The sequence below is a fragment of the Gavialis gangeticus genome, unplaced genomic scaffold (genome assembly GCF_001723915.1).
Source record: "Gavialis gangeticus isolate Ggan-Ray unplaced genomic scaffold, GavGan_comp1, whole genome shotgun sequence".
Lineage (NCBI taxonomy): Eukaryota > Metazoa > Chordata > Crocodylia > Gavialidae > Gavialis > Gavialis gangeticus.
In genome coordinates this window covers 169557930-169575769 of record NW_017729032.1, presented here as the reverse complement: position 1 = coordinate 169575769, position 17840 = coordinate 169557930, and the positions used below count along the sequence as shown (strand labels likewise).

The 17840-nt window shown below is 39.3% G+C and overlaps 1 protein-coding gene and 1 long non-coding RNA gene across 2 annotated transcripts in view; one reads left to right on the top strand and one right to left on the bottom strand.

The window, feature by feature from the left end:
• The window catches only part of ANOS1 (anosmin 1), a 210786-nt gene extending 203588 nt beyond the window's left edge, over positions 1–7198 (top strand). The window contains exons 12-13 of the mRNA XM_019524957.1: positions 3647–3788; positions 6953–7198. Of these exons, the coding sequence (XP_019380502.1) occupies positions 3647–3788; positions 6953–7011 (201 nt within the window). The 3' untranslated portion in view covers positions 7012–7198. The remainder of the gene's footprint in view (positions 1–3646; positions 3789–6952) is intronic.
• Positions 7199–8116: 918 nt separating this feature from the next.
• Positions 8117–17840, bottom strand: part of LOC109302969 — an 11963-nt gene continuing 2239 nt past the window's right edge. Inside the window, exons 2-3 of the long non-coding RNA XR_002098975.1 lie at positions 16156–16161; positions 8117–8196 (exon numbers count right to left, since the gene is read on the bottom strand). This is a non-coding gene — a long non-coding RNA (uncharacterized LOC109302969). The remainder of the gene's footprint in view (positions 8197–16155; positions 16162–17840) is intronic.

Below are 17840 nucleotides of genomic sequence, written 5' to 3'. Positions count from 1 at the left end.
TCAATACTGTACCACTGACAGTTTCTCCAGAAGTCAGAATTCCAGTGGGGGGAACAAAAGCAGTGGCCAATACTGATTGACAATATGCTAGTGGTGGAAAGAAGCATAAGGGCTCTCTCCAATTCCACACAGAGTGTGTGTCTATGAGAGATAAATGGAGGTTGGGGATGGGGGAGCACTCCAGGTAGGAGCGGCTGCCAGAGCCAGGCTTAGAGCGCCCCCCCCCATCCCCTAAAGCAGCCCGCACAGGGGGTGGCTGGCTTAGAAGTGAAGGGGCTTGCCCAGGCTAATCCCTGAGTCCCAGTCAAGGGCTTCCAAGGAACGGTATGAGAATCTCTGGGGCCTGGGTACAGGCACAGGGAGCAAAACAGTAAGGGCTGGCACTGCTCAAAACCACAAAATAGCTGGTGGGGCAACTGCAGCTGGACTCATGTCCTAGTGCTGGGACAGAACTGCTGCCAGGAAAAAGCTAGTGAGGGGCAGGCAGGGGCTGCTAGTGAGGGGCTCTAGAAGGGCTGTGGGTTGGAAGTGAGGGGAAAGGGCCAGGGCACTTGCATCCTGTGCTGCTCAATGCCCAACATCCTGGTGAGCCAAGGGGGCAAGGGCAGATCTGATTCTTCTATGAAAAAAACCAAAATCAAATGCCAAAGTGTATAGATACTTAGAATTCATTTTATTATGATGATAGAGACATCGGTAGGCTTCCAAATTGCTTTATAATTGTAAATATATCAATAACACATCGGCCAACTAATCTCTTTCTATATAGTGGCATTTCATTTTAATCATGGAAGAACACAGATTTGGGGTATTTAAATGATAGCATTTGGGGCATTTATCAGAGAATTTGCAGTTCTTAAACAGGGAACAGCAGGATCCCTGCTGCTGAGGCAAGTGGTGAGATCTGGGCAGAGGAAACTGCCCAGAGCCAGCACCAAGGATTCAGCTGTAGGGCAGACAAGGTGGCTGATCTCCTGGCCATTTGGGGCCAAGAAGACACACTTCAACTGTTCAAAGTGTACCACCTCAATGAGCACATTTTCCAGGCAATAGGTGCCCAGATGACAGAGTGAGGGCACTAGAAGACATGACAGCAGTGCTGCCCAAAGGCCAACTGTGCAGCCATGGCCCACTGACAGCTGGCCCAGAGGTGCAGAAGGCTCTCCTGCAGTGACCATACCATAGCCCCGGTGGCCATGCCATCCTTATATGGGTCTGGCAGGCATGCAACCATAGGGCCTCAAGTCCAAGGGAGTGAATGCTGTCACAGGTGGCAGTAGGTCACAGCCAGGCAGCAGCCCCCACTGCTAGACTGCTCCAGTGGGTAGCAGGTGTAGGGGCCACTCTAGGTTAGGACTGCTTTAGCAGTCCAGCTGGCACAAGAGGCTAGTGTCCCTTGGTACCAAGTGGCTGGGCCTCAGAAGCTCCTGAGGGCAAGTAACCCTGAGCTGTGTTCCAGGGCAGCTTTGTATACTGCTGGGCCCAGAACAGGTTCTGGCCCGGGGCTGAAGATCCAGGAGGAGGAGGGCAGGGTCGATTTGCCCCACACCGAAGTGTATGTTCAGATAACTTGTCACGCCAGAGCACGTGGTACAGGCATTCCCTAGGAACAAGTAGCGGTGGTGCAAGGTCCACGCTCATGTGGATGCAGCCTTGGAGTCTGTTCATTAACTTCATTGAGATAGATTGGGGCACCTGCATCTGAAACAGAACTGGTCAGAAATTTTCTGATTTATTTCTTCTGTTAGAAAATGCCAGCTCATTGAGTCTGAAACGATTTGTTTGATATATCTTGGGCTCAACAAGCTTTCACTACAGCCAGGTACAGATATTACACTTTATGTGTATAAGTAATCGGAAACCAGTCTATACCTCTAACAGCCAGAAGTTTGGGATACAAATTTGGTCTATACCTGAAACATAACAAAAGTTAAGCATACACAGACTGGTTTCAAACTGGTGGGACACAGTCTAATATTTGCTCCCCCACAACCAAAATGCAAATGTGTTTTGTTTACTAATGAGCTATATACTACATTACCTATGAACCCAGGTCAAATTTTCCCAGTAGTATGGGCTAGGTGAACAAGACAGAGGAGGAGATAAAAACTATAGTTGCACAGTCTCTTTTTTCCCTTTGGCTATTGATAATATATAAGTATAATATATAAAGTAGAACAGCTCTGGCAGGAGGCATTAAGAGCCTTATTCCTCCCACCATTTTTTAGTTTGGCTGCCAAAGTAAAAAGTTAGTTATTTGGAAAGCGCTGTTTTTTTGGGTCCCCCCAACACCCACCCCAAATGGCCTCTGCACACTATGGGCTATGGACAGTGCCTGTTTGAAGGAATTGCTGTATAATTTTCTGGCAAGTTTTAATACGGCCAAGTGTGCATTGTGTATACATTTGTGCACTGTTTAATGCTGTTCATACTGCAGTCCTACTGCACTGGTCTGTAGGGTACTTCTCAGGTCCTAATGCACTTGGGAAAAGCTGAACCAAGGATTCGATTCTTTGCCATTTTGCTCCTTCTGTGGTAATTAGTCACTAATCTGTCACAGTCATTCTTATATAACACGTAATCTACACCTATGCTGAATTTGTCTTGCAGAGGTGTAAATGACCACAGAAAATACAAGTGTTGAAATGAAAGCAATCTGAATTAATTTGAACCAATACCCACCTTCCCCCTCCATCATTTTAAAAAGGGAATAAAAATCAGGACTAGAGTCTCAGTTGGTTTAACTTGGTACAGTTCTACTGAAGTCAAAGGAAACGCATTAATTCGTATCAGCTATAGCACTGCTTCTAGATCCAAAATTGGCATTAGTTCACAAATCAAGACAGACCTCAGCTTCTGTAAAATATTTTGTGAGGCATGTGGTAGACTTGCTAGCTGCAAAATAAATAAAACCTACCAATAACCAACATTAATGATAGATACTAATTTTGGGGAACTAATCAGAACAGTGCTGTTCAATTTTTTAGTTGCTGATGCCCACATGCCCCACCGACTACATGCTGTAGAGGCCTTCTCAACCTCATGGACACCCCAGTTGCACAGGCTGTATGGACTCCCTTGGCCCTCACGGGCTGTGGCAGGGGCAGGGATAAGAAGTGGAAGTTGGGAAGCTAGGAGCCCAGAAACCCAGTAGTAACAGCAGCAGTTGGGGAGGGGGGTAGTAGCAACTGGGTGAGAGCTTGTGGGCTGCAAATTAACCCCTCAGAGGCCATGAGTTGGACAGACCTGGGCTACAGAACTGAATTTAGATTCATAAGGCACTGGCATCACTAAAAGTACAACTGACATCTTAAAAACTATGGGGGAAATTGTATTATAAAGCACAAGGAAAAAATACAAAATCCTGTGAGTGAAAACTGACAACTGACTGTGTTTCAGATTCTTGTTCTGTTAAATAATGATGTCAACCATTTAGGTACAGCCTAAAACAAAGCAGTGAGCTGAATAATGAATGTACGCATTCCTAAACTTTTAGGAAACTCAACTGTGGGTGTTACTTAATTTTTCAAACAGATGCATATTTATAGGAATTATAACATGTACTAAACGCATAACTTCCAAATGGAGCAACCATGTGTATTAATTTTAGCAGCCATAAGATTTGTTTTATTCATATATATTTTAGGATCATTATGTGCTGACAGTGTCCAATCTGAGGCCATCGATGCTTTACCGATTAGAAGTGCAGGTACTAACAACAGGTGGGGAGGGACCAGCTACAATAAAATCATTCCGAACGCCTGACTTGCCACCATTTTCATCCCATAGTAAGTACTGTAAGCTTACAGTAATGTGCTTGATATGTGCAGGGAAAAATATTGAAAACATTTTCTACCACAGGGATCAAAAGAAAGTAATTGAGTTTTTAGCACCCTTGCCCTCTACACCTAAATAGTTTGTTCTGGGATTAATGATTGTATTGAATCCAGTGATACTCCTTGTGCTTAAAATGGGACATACTGTTAGAAACTCAATAGTTTTTAAACTGCAGTCCTCCATAAAGCAGGAATGAAGGGATCAAATTAAGCCTTTTCATGTGTTCAGTTTCTATAGTCTACTTTTTGCCAGGTTTTTGACCAGTCTGTGTGGCATATGCCTATGATACCCATAATTCCCAGGGACTTCATACATCCAGAACTGTTATGTTTTGATTTTAGATGAGATTGGGTACAGGAAGTCCAACAGCCATAGGTTTTGGAGGAACCACCAGATCCTCCAAAAAAAATATTGTATATTTACTGCATAATTATCATTGCATTCTCCCATTGTATATAAGGGTAAGTGAACTCAGTATTTTAGAGCAGGGGTCTTGTAGTCTGGATAAGTAGTGTGGGGCTCCCCATAGGCTATAGCTGGAGCTTGAAGCTGGTCCACAGGTCACTTGGAATGGCTAGAAATTTGGCAGTGGCAATATTAATTGCAGCAACCACTGCTCGTTCCGCTGGCAAATTCCCTGTCCCAGATGACATGGCTCTGGATCTGACCCCATGGGCCAAATGACAGCTGTTCAGGCTGGATCCATGCTTCAGCATATTCAGAGCTTGAATGATGATGATTCTTCTTATAACCTCTTTTTGCATCCAATCTATCATTGGTTGCCATAATCTCTAATGCTTCCTTCTCATCCTAAAGGAGATATTGCAATATTGTGCAATATCTTTGGGTGAGATGTAATAATGGTTTAAAAATCAGAGTCACAATCAGTGAATCAAGAGACAGTGATAAACATTCTGGTACAAAATCTAATAATCTATTACACAGATATTGGCTCTGTTAAAGAACAAACAAATCTCCTTTACTGGTAGCAGAGTAGGGATGTGAAATCTTAAATGTTTAAACACTTAAATGATAAGTATATTTACACTAGTAATGCATTACCAGTTAACAACATTTAGTGCAGGGCGCAGTCTGGTGGGAAGGGAAGTGGCCTGGTGCTTCAGGTACAGGAAGGCAATAGGGCAGGCAGGAGGGGAGGGAGGAAGAAGGAGAAGAGGGAATGGGAGAGGGAAAAGGTATTAGTACCTGTAGGCTATGAGGTGAAAGAGGAAAACAGTGGGATGCCTAATGACTTGCCAGTTAAGTAATTAGAAGCAGGTTGGAGGGAGAGCACAGGGTTTCTTAAAGTTTAAACCCAACCCCAGCTTGCAGTGCCTGCTGTCTCCCTCCCAGGGGGTTACTTTTTTTAACCTGAAAATTTGCGGGGTGGGGAGGATTATCAGAGAAAACAAGGATCCCTGCTCAGAAGCATTAATTTAGGTGGGAAATTAACGGTGGGTTGGTAGTTAATGAAGAGAAGACAGTAGGCCATGACCTACTCCATCTAGAATTCCTTGTAGCTCCCGAGAGCTTCCATTCATTAAGGGAAGGCTGATTGATGTCACAGAATTCAAAGCCTCTGTTCCATATCTCCCATAGCAGAATACCACAAAGTTCAGTCTTCTTCATTCAGGGGACTATGTGACCCTACCCACTGGTAATCAAATGGGAAAAAAGAAAGAAACAAACAAACAAAAACCCTTTATCCAAAGGTTCCAAAGATAAAAAGATTCTGAATTTTTTAGTAGTTCCCTGAGTTACTGGTTCCCATTAGTTCCCCCAACTCAGGAGTAGATACTCAATTTGATTATGTTTAGAGATTCCTAAGAAAAGAAATACTTTACAAAGGTGCTGGAATTAGATCTTGGTACTATTGCCAGATGAAATTAGTCTACCACTAATTTTAAGTTGGTATACTAATATAAAGAGTGTGCCTATTGCATGCTATTTTAGTTGATGTTGAAAATTATTGATTGCAGATTACAACTAAACACTAAATTATGTTTTTCAATAGACACAAATAACTACCTAAATTATCAGCAGTGTGCAGCTTGAATCAGTGAGGTCAGGCTACAACAAAATGCCATTTTCTAGGATTTTTTTCTAACCATTGGAATAGCACTACTTAATCTTAGGAAAACTCCAACAAAGGAAAAAATACTCTTTCATTCACCTGCTTGGGTCCCTTCACTCTTGAGTCATCACACCGAATTCATCAAGACTGCAAGTGCATTGCTGTTGGCATGGGCAGATTTCTCTACAGCCAGGGTGGGCAATTACTTGGGCCAGGGGGCATTTGGGGAGTTTTGGCGAGCTGTTGTGGGCCAGGTCAGCACTCCTCCCACATCCTTCATTACAGGTCATCAGATGCACAGGAACACTGTCCTGGCTGTGTGCTGGGGACTCAGGGCAGGGAAAAGGGTGTAGGAAGAAGGAGGGGCCCAGATAACCTGTGGCTCCTGGGCCCCTTCTTCCTATGGCCCCCTCGAGTTCCTGGCATGTGGCCAGGATGGACAGGAGTTGCACCAGCTGTACCCACATAACCCAAAGTGGCATGCAGGAACACAGCATGGCACTATGTTAGTGGTGTTTGTGTCCCTACTAGGCCTGGGCCCAGCAGGGCCCAGATAACTTATGGCTCCTGTTCTTCTTCCCCTGTACCTCCTCCTCCACCAGTGGGAAAAGCCTTACCTGAACTTCGACTTGCCAGAGGCTGGGCTGTCTGGTCTGCATATGGCAGCAGAGTTGGAGCTGCATACAGACAACCTCACTGGGCAGAAACCTAACCAGGAGATCACACTCCCTGCCTTGGAGCTTACACTGGGAGGTGGGACAGGGTGGGCTTGGCTGGGGAGGGGCAAGGCTGCTGCCGCTGTAGCCAGCTACAGAACGGGAAGGGAGAAGGGTGAGAAGCACCTAAAGCCAGGGCAGCCACGGGCTGGATACAATTCTCTTTCAGAAGAGCAGCTGCAGGCTGTATTTTGTGCACCCCACTTTACATTTTTTCATGAATCAGGTTTTGAAAACTATTCATAACTTATAGCCTCTTCAGCCTCTTCATATCATCTATATCAGGTTAAAAATGTTGAATAATACTTCTCTATTTGTTGTTTAGGGCCTCATCTAAAACAACACCATCCACATCACTACAGACCACCTCCTGAAAAATACTAGACTTTTACAGATGATTTAACAAACATCAGAAAGAAACTGAGTTCACAGAAGAAGACCAGAAGAATGCACATCTGTACAGCAATGAATCCATTCTTTTTCATTGGAAGTTCCCATCTTATATGATCTGTAGCTATTTTTACATAGTTTAGGCATGAAGAATTGTATATGTACCAATGGCAGGGTGAAATATACATGAAAATATCACCAATATTTCACTAACAGAAGATTGCATTCCATTCAGCACATTTGAGAAATCAAAAGTGTTCATGGTAATATATATATTATTTGTTCCCTATATTTAAAGTAGATTTTACTAATCTTAAGGAACAATGTTTGAGACATTTTCGTATGTGTATATTTATATACATGTATATGTGTGCTCACACACATGCACACACACACACCTTTGAACACCTGGGTGCTAGATTCTCAGCTGATGTGAATCACCATTGTTCATTTGAATTCAATGAAACTATGCCAGTGTATACCAGGTAAGCCCCTACTATATTTCTTCAATATAGTTTGCTAAGAAAAATTATCTATATTTACTGGGAATAAATGCAAACTATATAAGCAGCAATAATAGACATTTCCAATCTGCCAGCATTGAAGTCTTCTCTTACCCTAGTAAATGCAAGCAAATATAGAGATTGTAGTAATTGATATATTTTAATAATCAAATATCAGTATGTTAATACAAGATACCATGAAGCTGGCTAGCAAGAACATTCACTAACCACTGAGATATTTTAAAAGCTCAAGTGGTAGTTTACTGCCACTGACTTCCCATAGAACCTGGATAAATGTTTGTTGCGAATCAAAATTCCTCTCCCCCTGCCATCACCCTCCTGTTTGTCTATTTGTTGGGAATATTGCATTTTCTGTGATTATAAATCAAACAGTTAACATTCACATTTTTGGAAATGGCGATTCTGAGGCATGTGTACTATGTGATTAGCAGGGATTCTGGTTTACTCTAATAAAAAAACAATCCCCGATTTTCAGATTAAAAAAAGGAATCCAAAATCTACATTTTTCTGTGACTAAAATGAAACACCAATGGATAGATAGATAGATAGATAGATAGATAGATAGATAGATAGATAGATAGATATTGGTGTTTCATTTGAAATGAAATGAAATGTACACCATATATATTGGTGTCTCATATTCATATATATATATCTATAGATATATCTATAGATATATATACACACACACACATAATCACCAAGATCCCTGGTAATTAGGTGTACCAGTACGGCTTTTTTGACTTCTTGATGTGCATATCCACTCCCACCATGGATCTGCTGAATGGTAGGATGGCTGTATTGGCTGCATAGTATTCTGGTGATAGAAATACTAGTGACAGTGCACTAGTGTCTGGAAGTCATTGGTTAATAGCTTATTTGCATGCATTTTGCAAATGTAGGAATGAAGGTACCCTGTTTCTAACCATAAGGAAATGCAGATGGCCCTATTGTGCAATGTAGAAAGGCTAGCGTAATTTGCCACACAGAGAGAAAGCCATCATTCATAAACAGAGATGGGTTAGACATATAATCAAAAGCATGGACGTTTGGTTCTATACACTCTGCCCATAAAATACTTGTGAGATGCAGCATCTAACATCCAAATAGTTGCTGTTTGTTCATTCTCTGCAAAAGATTCCATTATTCACTTTAGCTCTTCCACTGAAGTTAATACATCTCCAATTTTCTTTAGCAAAAATAACCCTCTGTATGGAATCCCCCAAAAATCTCTGCAACAAAAAAATAAGCATAACAAAAATGAAATGATAACAACAAACAAAACAACCAAACAAAAAGGAAACAAAATCATACTCAACTGCAGATAAAGGTTTGGTACTTCATCTGTTTTCTGAGGAATTTAGGGGAATTCAGATATTAATGGCAAATGATTTTCTGCTCATCGTGACAAGTATATTTTGATGGAAACCAAATAAAAAGACAACACATCTACATCTGAAATTGCAAGAGCAGCACATTTGGAGAAGTTATTCTTATACAGTACATCTGCATAGAAATGCTTTCCAAACTGATGCTATCAAGGTCAAACAGCTTCTTGATAATTTCAAACTAGTTTGCTCATTTAAGGTTTTTAACTTTTAACTTTAAGTTTAGGAAAATAAGAAATGTAACTCAGAGATGTGATGTCAACCCTTCCATGCTCTTTCTACTTTTCTTGGTATCTTTTTGATAAATGTACTCAAGGAGCAAGAAATTTGCCAAACTGTTTCTTGGGCTATGAGGCTTTAGCCTTGATAAGTTATTCCTCAAAGTATAAAGGGCTATTCATACTTTTCAGCCAAAAAAAGGAGATAGACAAAACTTACCTTATGAGTTGGTATTACTGTTACAAAATGTAAAAAGGTTTAATGCCATTCTAGCAAGTGCTGCAGATAGCTTCAAGTGGCTGAAGGGCAACATTCCAAAGGACTTGCTTTGCACAGAAACATAATCATGCAGCCCAAATATAGCTAGGTGCACATCAAGAAAAAAAATCAAGTCTATGCAATCTGAGGCAGACCAGCATGTAATACCACATTCACATTTAAATTACATGGGGTATAAGTAAGGATAGAAAAGAGCTTAGGGGTTGAATATATGTTCTAATGAATTTTAAAATGTGGCTAATGGAGTTAAGACCTAACTTCCCTTTGAAATGTAGGTGGATTGGATTGGATTGGATTGGGCTTCTCATTTTTAAGGCACCTGTAACAATATCAGCCAAACCCTTTCAGCCTGATTCTGCTGTCGGTTTCATTAGAATAAATCTGGAGAAGTCATAGAGTTGATCCAATAGAAGACATCACTCCCCAAAACTCCTGCCTCTCATGTATTTCCTGGATCATCATACTTAGAATAGCAGGCCAATGTTACCAAAATGTTACCAAAATATAAAGTAGCATTTTTAAAATATATATACTACTCTCCTATGATATAGTCATAGTTAGATAATAGTGTATAGTGATAATATATAGTAAATTGTTTATCATAGGACCAGTCCTCCACTACTTGGGATATCAATGATAGTTTTGCCAACAAATTTTGCTTGAATAAGGACAGAATATTCTAACCCTTTATAGCTTGGAGATACAGGCAGACAAAGAGAGAATGGAATGAGAAGATCGTGCTTTATAAATCTGTTCCTTAATTAGCTGCTTAACTCATCTTTTAGCTACAGATATTTCCTGTGAACTAATGATGCTGGAATCAATTTTTAAAAAATCAATCAAGACAATACCACATGGGTACTGGATCATATCTTATTTATACTTAACACCAGTAATTTTCTTATCTTTGAATTTAGCAATACCGATTTGACAACTTCCAGTACCTAATTCCTCAAGCCTCATTTACAAAATAGTGCAGCATATATTACAATTATCCTAATTCCCTAGTTTAATTCATGCTAACATCGTACTCAGCACTGGAGTTTAATTCACTATATGATTTGTATTTGACTGCTTTCCTTCAATTTTGTTGTGTAATTCAGGTCTAATATAGATATTGATGTGTGTTCTAGATATATTGTGTTTATACCTAGGTATTACTTACGTACGATTCTGGTGGACTTCTCATTTGAATCCTAGATGAACATTTGTTTGTCTATTTTTTCCCTCATGACAAACTATAAGATTATGACATTTAGCTAACTTGTTTGTGCATTTGATTATTTTTCCTTAATATTAAAGACAATTTAAGAAAGAACATTTTGTTTTGGTACCCCAGCTGCCCTGCATTCCTCAACTACTATTCCTCTTCTCATGCTAGGAACTGTATATGATTTTCAAAAAGTAGAAGAAGAACTAGGATATATTAAAATTTAGAGGAAAATGTAGGCTGCGCTAACACCGCATCATGATACATTATGCATATCATGTGCAAATATGGCACTTGGGGACAAGACATTTTTACAAATAAAGGGTCTGATCCTTGAGATGCTGAGTGCATTCAATTTGTCACATTCCGTGGCAGTGGAGAACATGATACATTAATTAAGAGGAGGCAACAGTGCTTTACAGGGTCATACAGAAAGTTAAAGAAATACTGGTTGGTTCCTGCTCCAACGTGAGTTGAAGTTGTATCATTCACTTTAGTTGGAACAGGATGAGGCCTGAATACTCAAGTCAACCTAATCTGCATTCCTTTCATATCCAAAATATGTGATTGAATAGGGTCAGCATTTTGGTTATATAGGCCCTGATTGAGGAAAATATTTCTATTCTGGACAGAAACATCTTTGTGCTTAACTATCTAGAAATGAATGGGACATAAGCACATGTTTAAAATGGAGCTTGTGTTGTACTCCTCTCTTGAATAAGGATGCACTTAAACATCCTAAATCAGGGCCTTAAAGAGCACAGGATAAGGTCCAGACTGTTTTAAATTTCTTGTACAACACCATCTGAAAATTTATTTTTGTCCTGTGTATATGTAAAGTAGTTCTGATTTATTTATTAATTCTTTTTCTTACCCTACATGCCAAGTTTATTCCTACACTTTGGATCAGTACTTGTAACACCAGTTACTATAAATAATATTATACAAACTTGTGCTTTGTAACCGACAATAAGATGCTAATAAGCTGTTGCATGTAGCTGAAATAAAATCTTTATTAAAAAATGTAAATGAATACCTGCAGATGTTGATGATTATATATGGTTTTGCATGCCAAACCTCATTGTTCAGTTCTAGGCATGAAACATAATGGCTGTCTTACCTCTACTGAATATATAGTATGGTACAATTCATAAAGTTATTAACAGATCTTACATGTAAATTTTTCCTTTTTACTTAATTATATTGTAGTGTGAAATACTTATCTGTTACCCAAATTGGCTGTAGAAATTATGTCCCTATAATAATCATTTAAATTCAATATTTATTTATGTATGTAATACAGAAAGATTTTTTTTGTCTCTGTCATGTTATTTAGAGAAATGCTCCTTGTAAAAACATTTTGTAAAAAAATGTAATTGTAAATAGAGCTTGATATTCTGTTACTCATTATTTACATGTTTAGAATATGTACATACTGTTTAAGTAATAAACTATCCTTCTACATGTACATCCGGCTTCAGATCTTGCAGGAAGAGTTTATGTTTCTCTTAATTCCTAACTTTAGTCTCATCTTACATGTCAGCTTCATACTGCTTCTTGTTGCATCCTATTTTTATTAAAGAATTTCACCGCTTGACAATCAACACTCCTGAGTACCTTCATCATGTTTCAGATAATTTTTCATTGTGTGTGAGGTGACACTATTTTTATGAGAGTTTTATAGTATTGAGTTTTTTAATTTTTGAAGTTTTCTTTAAAATCTTGCACTATGTTCAATGTTTACTTGAGTACTTTGTGTTTTGGAGCATTTATTTGTATAGTTATTTGGGAGAAAATTAGACTAGATTTTTTTACCCCTTGATTCATGTAATGAAACATAGTAACACTGATTGTTTATCTACAGTTTTTCCTCCCTTTCTTCAACTGGGAAGTGGGGAATAAAATATTACCAATTATTAGACCATTGGCTCATCAAGCTTTCCGTAAGTGAAATTAATAGGAACTCCCTAGATTGAATACAGTAAAGTCTTTATGTCAGTTGCCATTTCTCCGGGCTTTAAATAATATTATTTTAAGGAAACGCATGTCTGGCTTGCTTTGATATCAGTGTTTGCCCATTAGAAATGCTCAACATCTTGTCTGTGTGGAGTCTCATCTTCATATACAGCTTTATAAAAGAACCAGGAAAGGTATTTCACCAAAGACCTGGGTTGATGTGTGTTCAGCACCATCGATTTAGTTACACATCTTTGCATTTGATTCATTTGAATTGCCATGTACGACTCTTTAAACTTTGTCTCCTAACTGATCATTCAAGCAATCAGTTTTTAAAACAGGAATAATTTTCCCTACAATATGCATTGACTGCAAAAAGATCCATGGCTTTAAGGTTTGACTGTTCCACAGCTAAATTTTCGATAACAGTAAAATCCTGTAAGAAAGCTCATAATATGTAAACAGTTAGCTTGTGATACTTGGTGCTGTGATTTTCCAATACCACATCATTCAAAGCATGCATTCATTTTCTCTTCCTAACCCACTAATCAATTTTGTTCTCACTGAAGAGGTGATGGCTGCATATTCAATATTAATTGTTAGAAAGGGACTCAGATACCATGGGGTTGGGGGCCATGTAGTCTCTTGACAGAGGAAAGAGAAACAAACTCACTATATGCTCAATATCATTAATCAGATTTTTTCTACAGCTTAGGGGCATGAACTGCAAAATGGATGACAAATTAGAATCCGGTCAACAACCCCAGAGTTCTACTGTCAGTAAAGATAAGTTTTATTACAGATGATCTTCAAAGCATAATCCTCCCATTGCTGTTTGTACAAGAAAGCAACTTTTACTTATTCTTCCTTTTGCAGGTGTGTATTGTAATCATTTGGATAAATGCCACCACCCTAAGGAAAGCCTTGAGCCAAAACACTGGCTTGTTTCCAATCAGTAAAAAATGTTACACTTGTAAAGAAAACACCATAGAGCATAGTTAAGACTGAAACTTTAAAGTATGTTCAATGGATAAGACTTCAGCCGACTTTTGGGGACATGGTTCAACACCAAATAGGACTGCTTACTGAAAAATTCATTCTTTGTGCATGCTAGTAGCAGCCTGTGTTGAAAGAAATAAAATCAAACATTTGGAAGTGCATTGGGAAACCTAATAGAAATATATTTGGGAAGAGTATTTAACGAAAATGTCTATATTTTTAGCACCAAGGTTTTAATGAATTTATGCCTTAGCAATTCATTCCAATTGAATTACTCTCTTAGCTCTTCAAAACTTACGCTTTCTTCAAGGAAATTTTTCCCCTCTTTACATAAATTAAATTTTGGAATATCTGACAAAGCCATTTATCAAATTTCTGCCAATAATTCTTTGTGTGATACTTGCTATTCATGATGACTAGCCAGTCAGTATTCTCAGGCCACCTAATAGATGTTTAAGGTGATGGGATCTGATCCATGGTCCCAACAGTTACACCTCCTGTCATGCCACACATGCATGGCAAGACATATTATTTTGGAATCGGGAACTAAATCCCAATCACACCTTACTTGCCAGTGCAGGGGGAACCCTGTATTAGCATCCCAGTCTTCCCTGAACCAACAAGTTGAAAGCCACATGCCAACAATCAGCTGATTTTCAGCTGGGTACTGGGACTGACTTGGGGTCTGGACTCAGACCCAGTGCACTCCCCAGCCCCTGCCAACAGTCAAAACCACAAGTGAGTCGCTAAAACTGGATTATCAAAATCTGGATGGCATACACAGGTTTTTTTATGCATGTTGCATTATAATCCCAAGGTCTCCATATACTGGGATGAATAAAAACCATGTCTGCTTGGTGGTACACTTTACTTATCTTGATGCACAGGGACACTGGTAAACTCACATGTGTGGCCCAGGTGGTAAGCACAGGTGGTTTTCATTCATTCTGGCACACAGGAAACCCAGGATTGGGCTGATACAGTCTGATCCTGGGATCCCTGTATACCATGATGAGTTAAGTGTGTTTTTTACTAGTCTTGGTGCTGAGCATTTGGACCCTTCCAAAATGGAGATTCATATAAATTTTTACTTTTTAATGCTTTGGTTAGTGTGCAAGGTGGAATAGCATCATAGTGATTTAGATGTCTAAAAGCTGAGTAAGGAACATTTAGAAACAGAGTAGGATTTGCACCATAAGATCACATTCTATCAACAGGTAAAAATCAAAATCTACTAAAGTTTATAGTCATGGAGAGGTAGGTCATATTGTCTGCTCTTGTGAATTACAGCTTTTTCCAAAAGTGGATAACGTGGCCTACAGCTTAGTTGAAATCACCGGTAAGGTACAAAAAAAGGACTTAGGCACCTGGACTAGGTACAGACAGTCAAAAGCCTGAGGCTGAATCAATGTGGTTTAGACTAACCTGCAAAAACTGAAAAGATTAAACTGAGAAATAACTGGACACACATTGACCACTGATTCAGAAAATGTAGCCACATGCCTGCAGTGGCCCAGGCCAGAAGCTGGGGGGCACTACAGCATGGCTCTTTGGCACTTTCTTTTCCTGCTGTCCCCAAGGTTTCTGGGATTTGTCCAGCATCACAAAATCAGGACTCTGCATGGTTGCTCATCACTTCTTTCTGCTTCCAGATGCCTCTGGGATTTGTAGCCCACAGTCACAGTGAGCAGTAATTTTCAGTAAGTTTAGCAGGGCAGGATAGCTCTGTACTTAGGGAAACTGGAGTTTAACCCCCTCTCCCTGGCCCCAGACTCCAGTTGGGGTTTGCCTTGCAGGGATGGGGGGGGGCAGTCCCTGCCTCTCTTTGTCTCTCTCTCTCTCTCTCCCCTTTCCGCCTGCTTAACCTTCTCTGCTGGAGCAGACAGCACAGTCCAGCCCAGGGCTGGAAAGCATGCTGGGATGCTGGGGGACTCTAATTTAACTTGAACCAGGAAGGGGTCTGGGACAGAAGTTGCATAAACCAGTTCAACCCAAATCAGTTAAGTCTGATACTACATCCAACTGGGTTTAACTTAAACCAGTTTCAGCCATTTTAAAACTGCTTTATGTGCACTGAACTAATGTTCTGTTACAGGTTTAAACCAGTTTCTGATGAACAGGTTTAAACCAGTTTCTAATGAACAGGTTTTAACTTCTGTCCCTAGCGCTGAAGTGGGACTTAGGTGGACTTTAGGTATCTAATCGAATAAAGTGATCCAAAATACCAATCACCTAACTACTTAACTGCATATACCTTTGCCAGAAAAAATATTTTTTGTACCTAAAGTTCTCCTATTGTGCATGTCCAGAGAAGTCATCCCAATGAGCTGAATTTCTTGTCACCTATTTCATGCCTAAGGCTGTTGGGAATTCAAAGTAGGCCACTTTAGCCCTAAATCATATAAAGTACCTACCCCCCCATTCCAGACTTGGCTCCAGCCTGGTAAAAAGGGCACTGTCCTCGGAGGTGGAAGTGAAGGTTTTTCCTCTCAACCTAGATACTTATTACAGCTGTCACATTTCCCCCCTCCTTCACTAGGGAAAAATCCTGAAAGGACTACACAGGCACCTAATTGCAGGAGAGGATTTTGGACTGAATCTCAGGCTCACGTTAGTGTTCTAGTCCAAGTCACATGGAGATGTCCATTAGCTGGTTTAGGCATGGCCCTCAATATTCTAGCTGTTGTGAATCCCATTCCTAGGACCTGCCTTTCCCCAGGGATTATACAAGGAATTCAAGAACTGAGTAATTAGTTCTTGAAACTTTGATGTGGCAATACTAAATATCAACACACTGAAAATTTTTTGTGGATCTGGACTCAAGCTTCCTGTGGGAATGCTCATGGTAAACTCATGCCATGCAAAGTCAGGTTCAAAATTTCTTTCCATAGAGCTTCTGTAACATTTGCTAAAACTTCAAATAGCTCAAACTCTCAGTGAATAATTCTGTAAACAGAATCAATTAAACTATATCTGATAGGAATGGAACAAGCAACACAAAAACAATGGGAACAGAATATTTTGCCTTGGAAGCCTACTGTAGGATGCTAATTTTAATTCTCATAAAGGCCTTTTGGTCATTGCTTTGTTGAAGTTTATCTATGAGAACCAAGAACAAAATGTATTTTCTTTCCTAGAACACTATGTGTATGTGAATTTCAAGTCATCCTACCATGTGGTATTTTTGCTTAGTAGAATAACCTGTTTTTATGGATAGGCCCTATCTATCACTGAATTACTGCATTTTTAAATGAGTATGAAACTGCAGTAATGGAGATGTGAATCATCTCTACAATATTTTAAACTCTGTTCTCTTTATGTTAACTCCTCACAATAATTTTATTTGAACTTCTTCCTGTTATTACCTTCTACTGTAGACGAGTCAACTCAGTTGTTGTTAGATTTTCTGTTTAAAATTTTGCCCTATTTATTTTTCCTAGACACATATAATGTGCTTGAATTCTTTTATTATTTCTCCCTTCTGCATTTTAGCTTCAGATGCGTCATATCTTTCAAATAATACTGTTCAAATAAGAAATCATCATTTATCTATTTAAGAGGCATTGAAATAAACTATTAACAAATCAATTTTATTTTTGCTTGTAAATTTTATCTAGTCTGCTGGATTTCATCTAAGCTCAGCCCTTACAAAATATGGTTTTATATGTTATACAGGCTAGGGTTATCTTGTCATCACTTTTAATGATAGGCAAGCAAACTGCAGTAAATCGTTGCAAGTACCTGGAAACATATTGACTACGTAGGTGTCAGACATGTCTGTAGACTGGCAAACACTGCAAGTGCCATAAATTTTATTCAGGTTAGTTTAATATGTGACCTAGATTGCAGATCAAACTGTTTCCTGTTCATCTGCAAAAGAGGAGACATGGATGAACAACAGAAGCAATTAGATAGCCTTTTATGCAGACAGAGCAATATCAACTCTTGTGCCTGGAAAATATTAAAAAAACATGTGTGACATTACTTAAAGACACCTTATAAGTTTGGTTTCCCAGTAACTTCTAATGCACACTCAGTCCTTTCATCCCATCTCAGGATCTGTTATGTTGTCAATTTATAAGTTAGTTACATCCAATTTAAAATAAGAAAAAAGCTTTAATGTTAGGATTTTATGATAACAGGTATCCAAAACACTTTGGGAATCAAGGAACCACAAATGTGCACATTGCAGGGTAATTCCACACGTCACCTTATAGTTTCATAGTTTCTAGGGTCAGAAGGGACCTG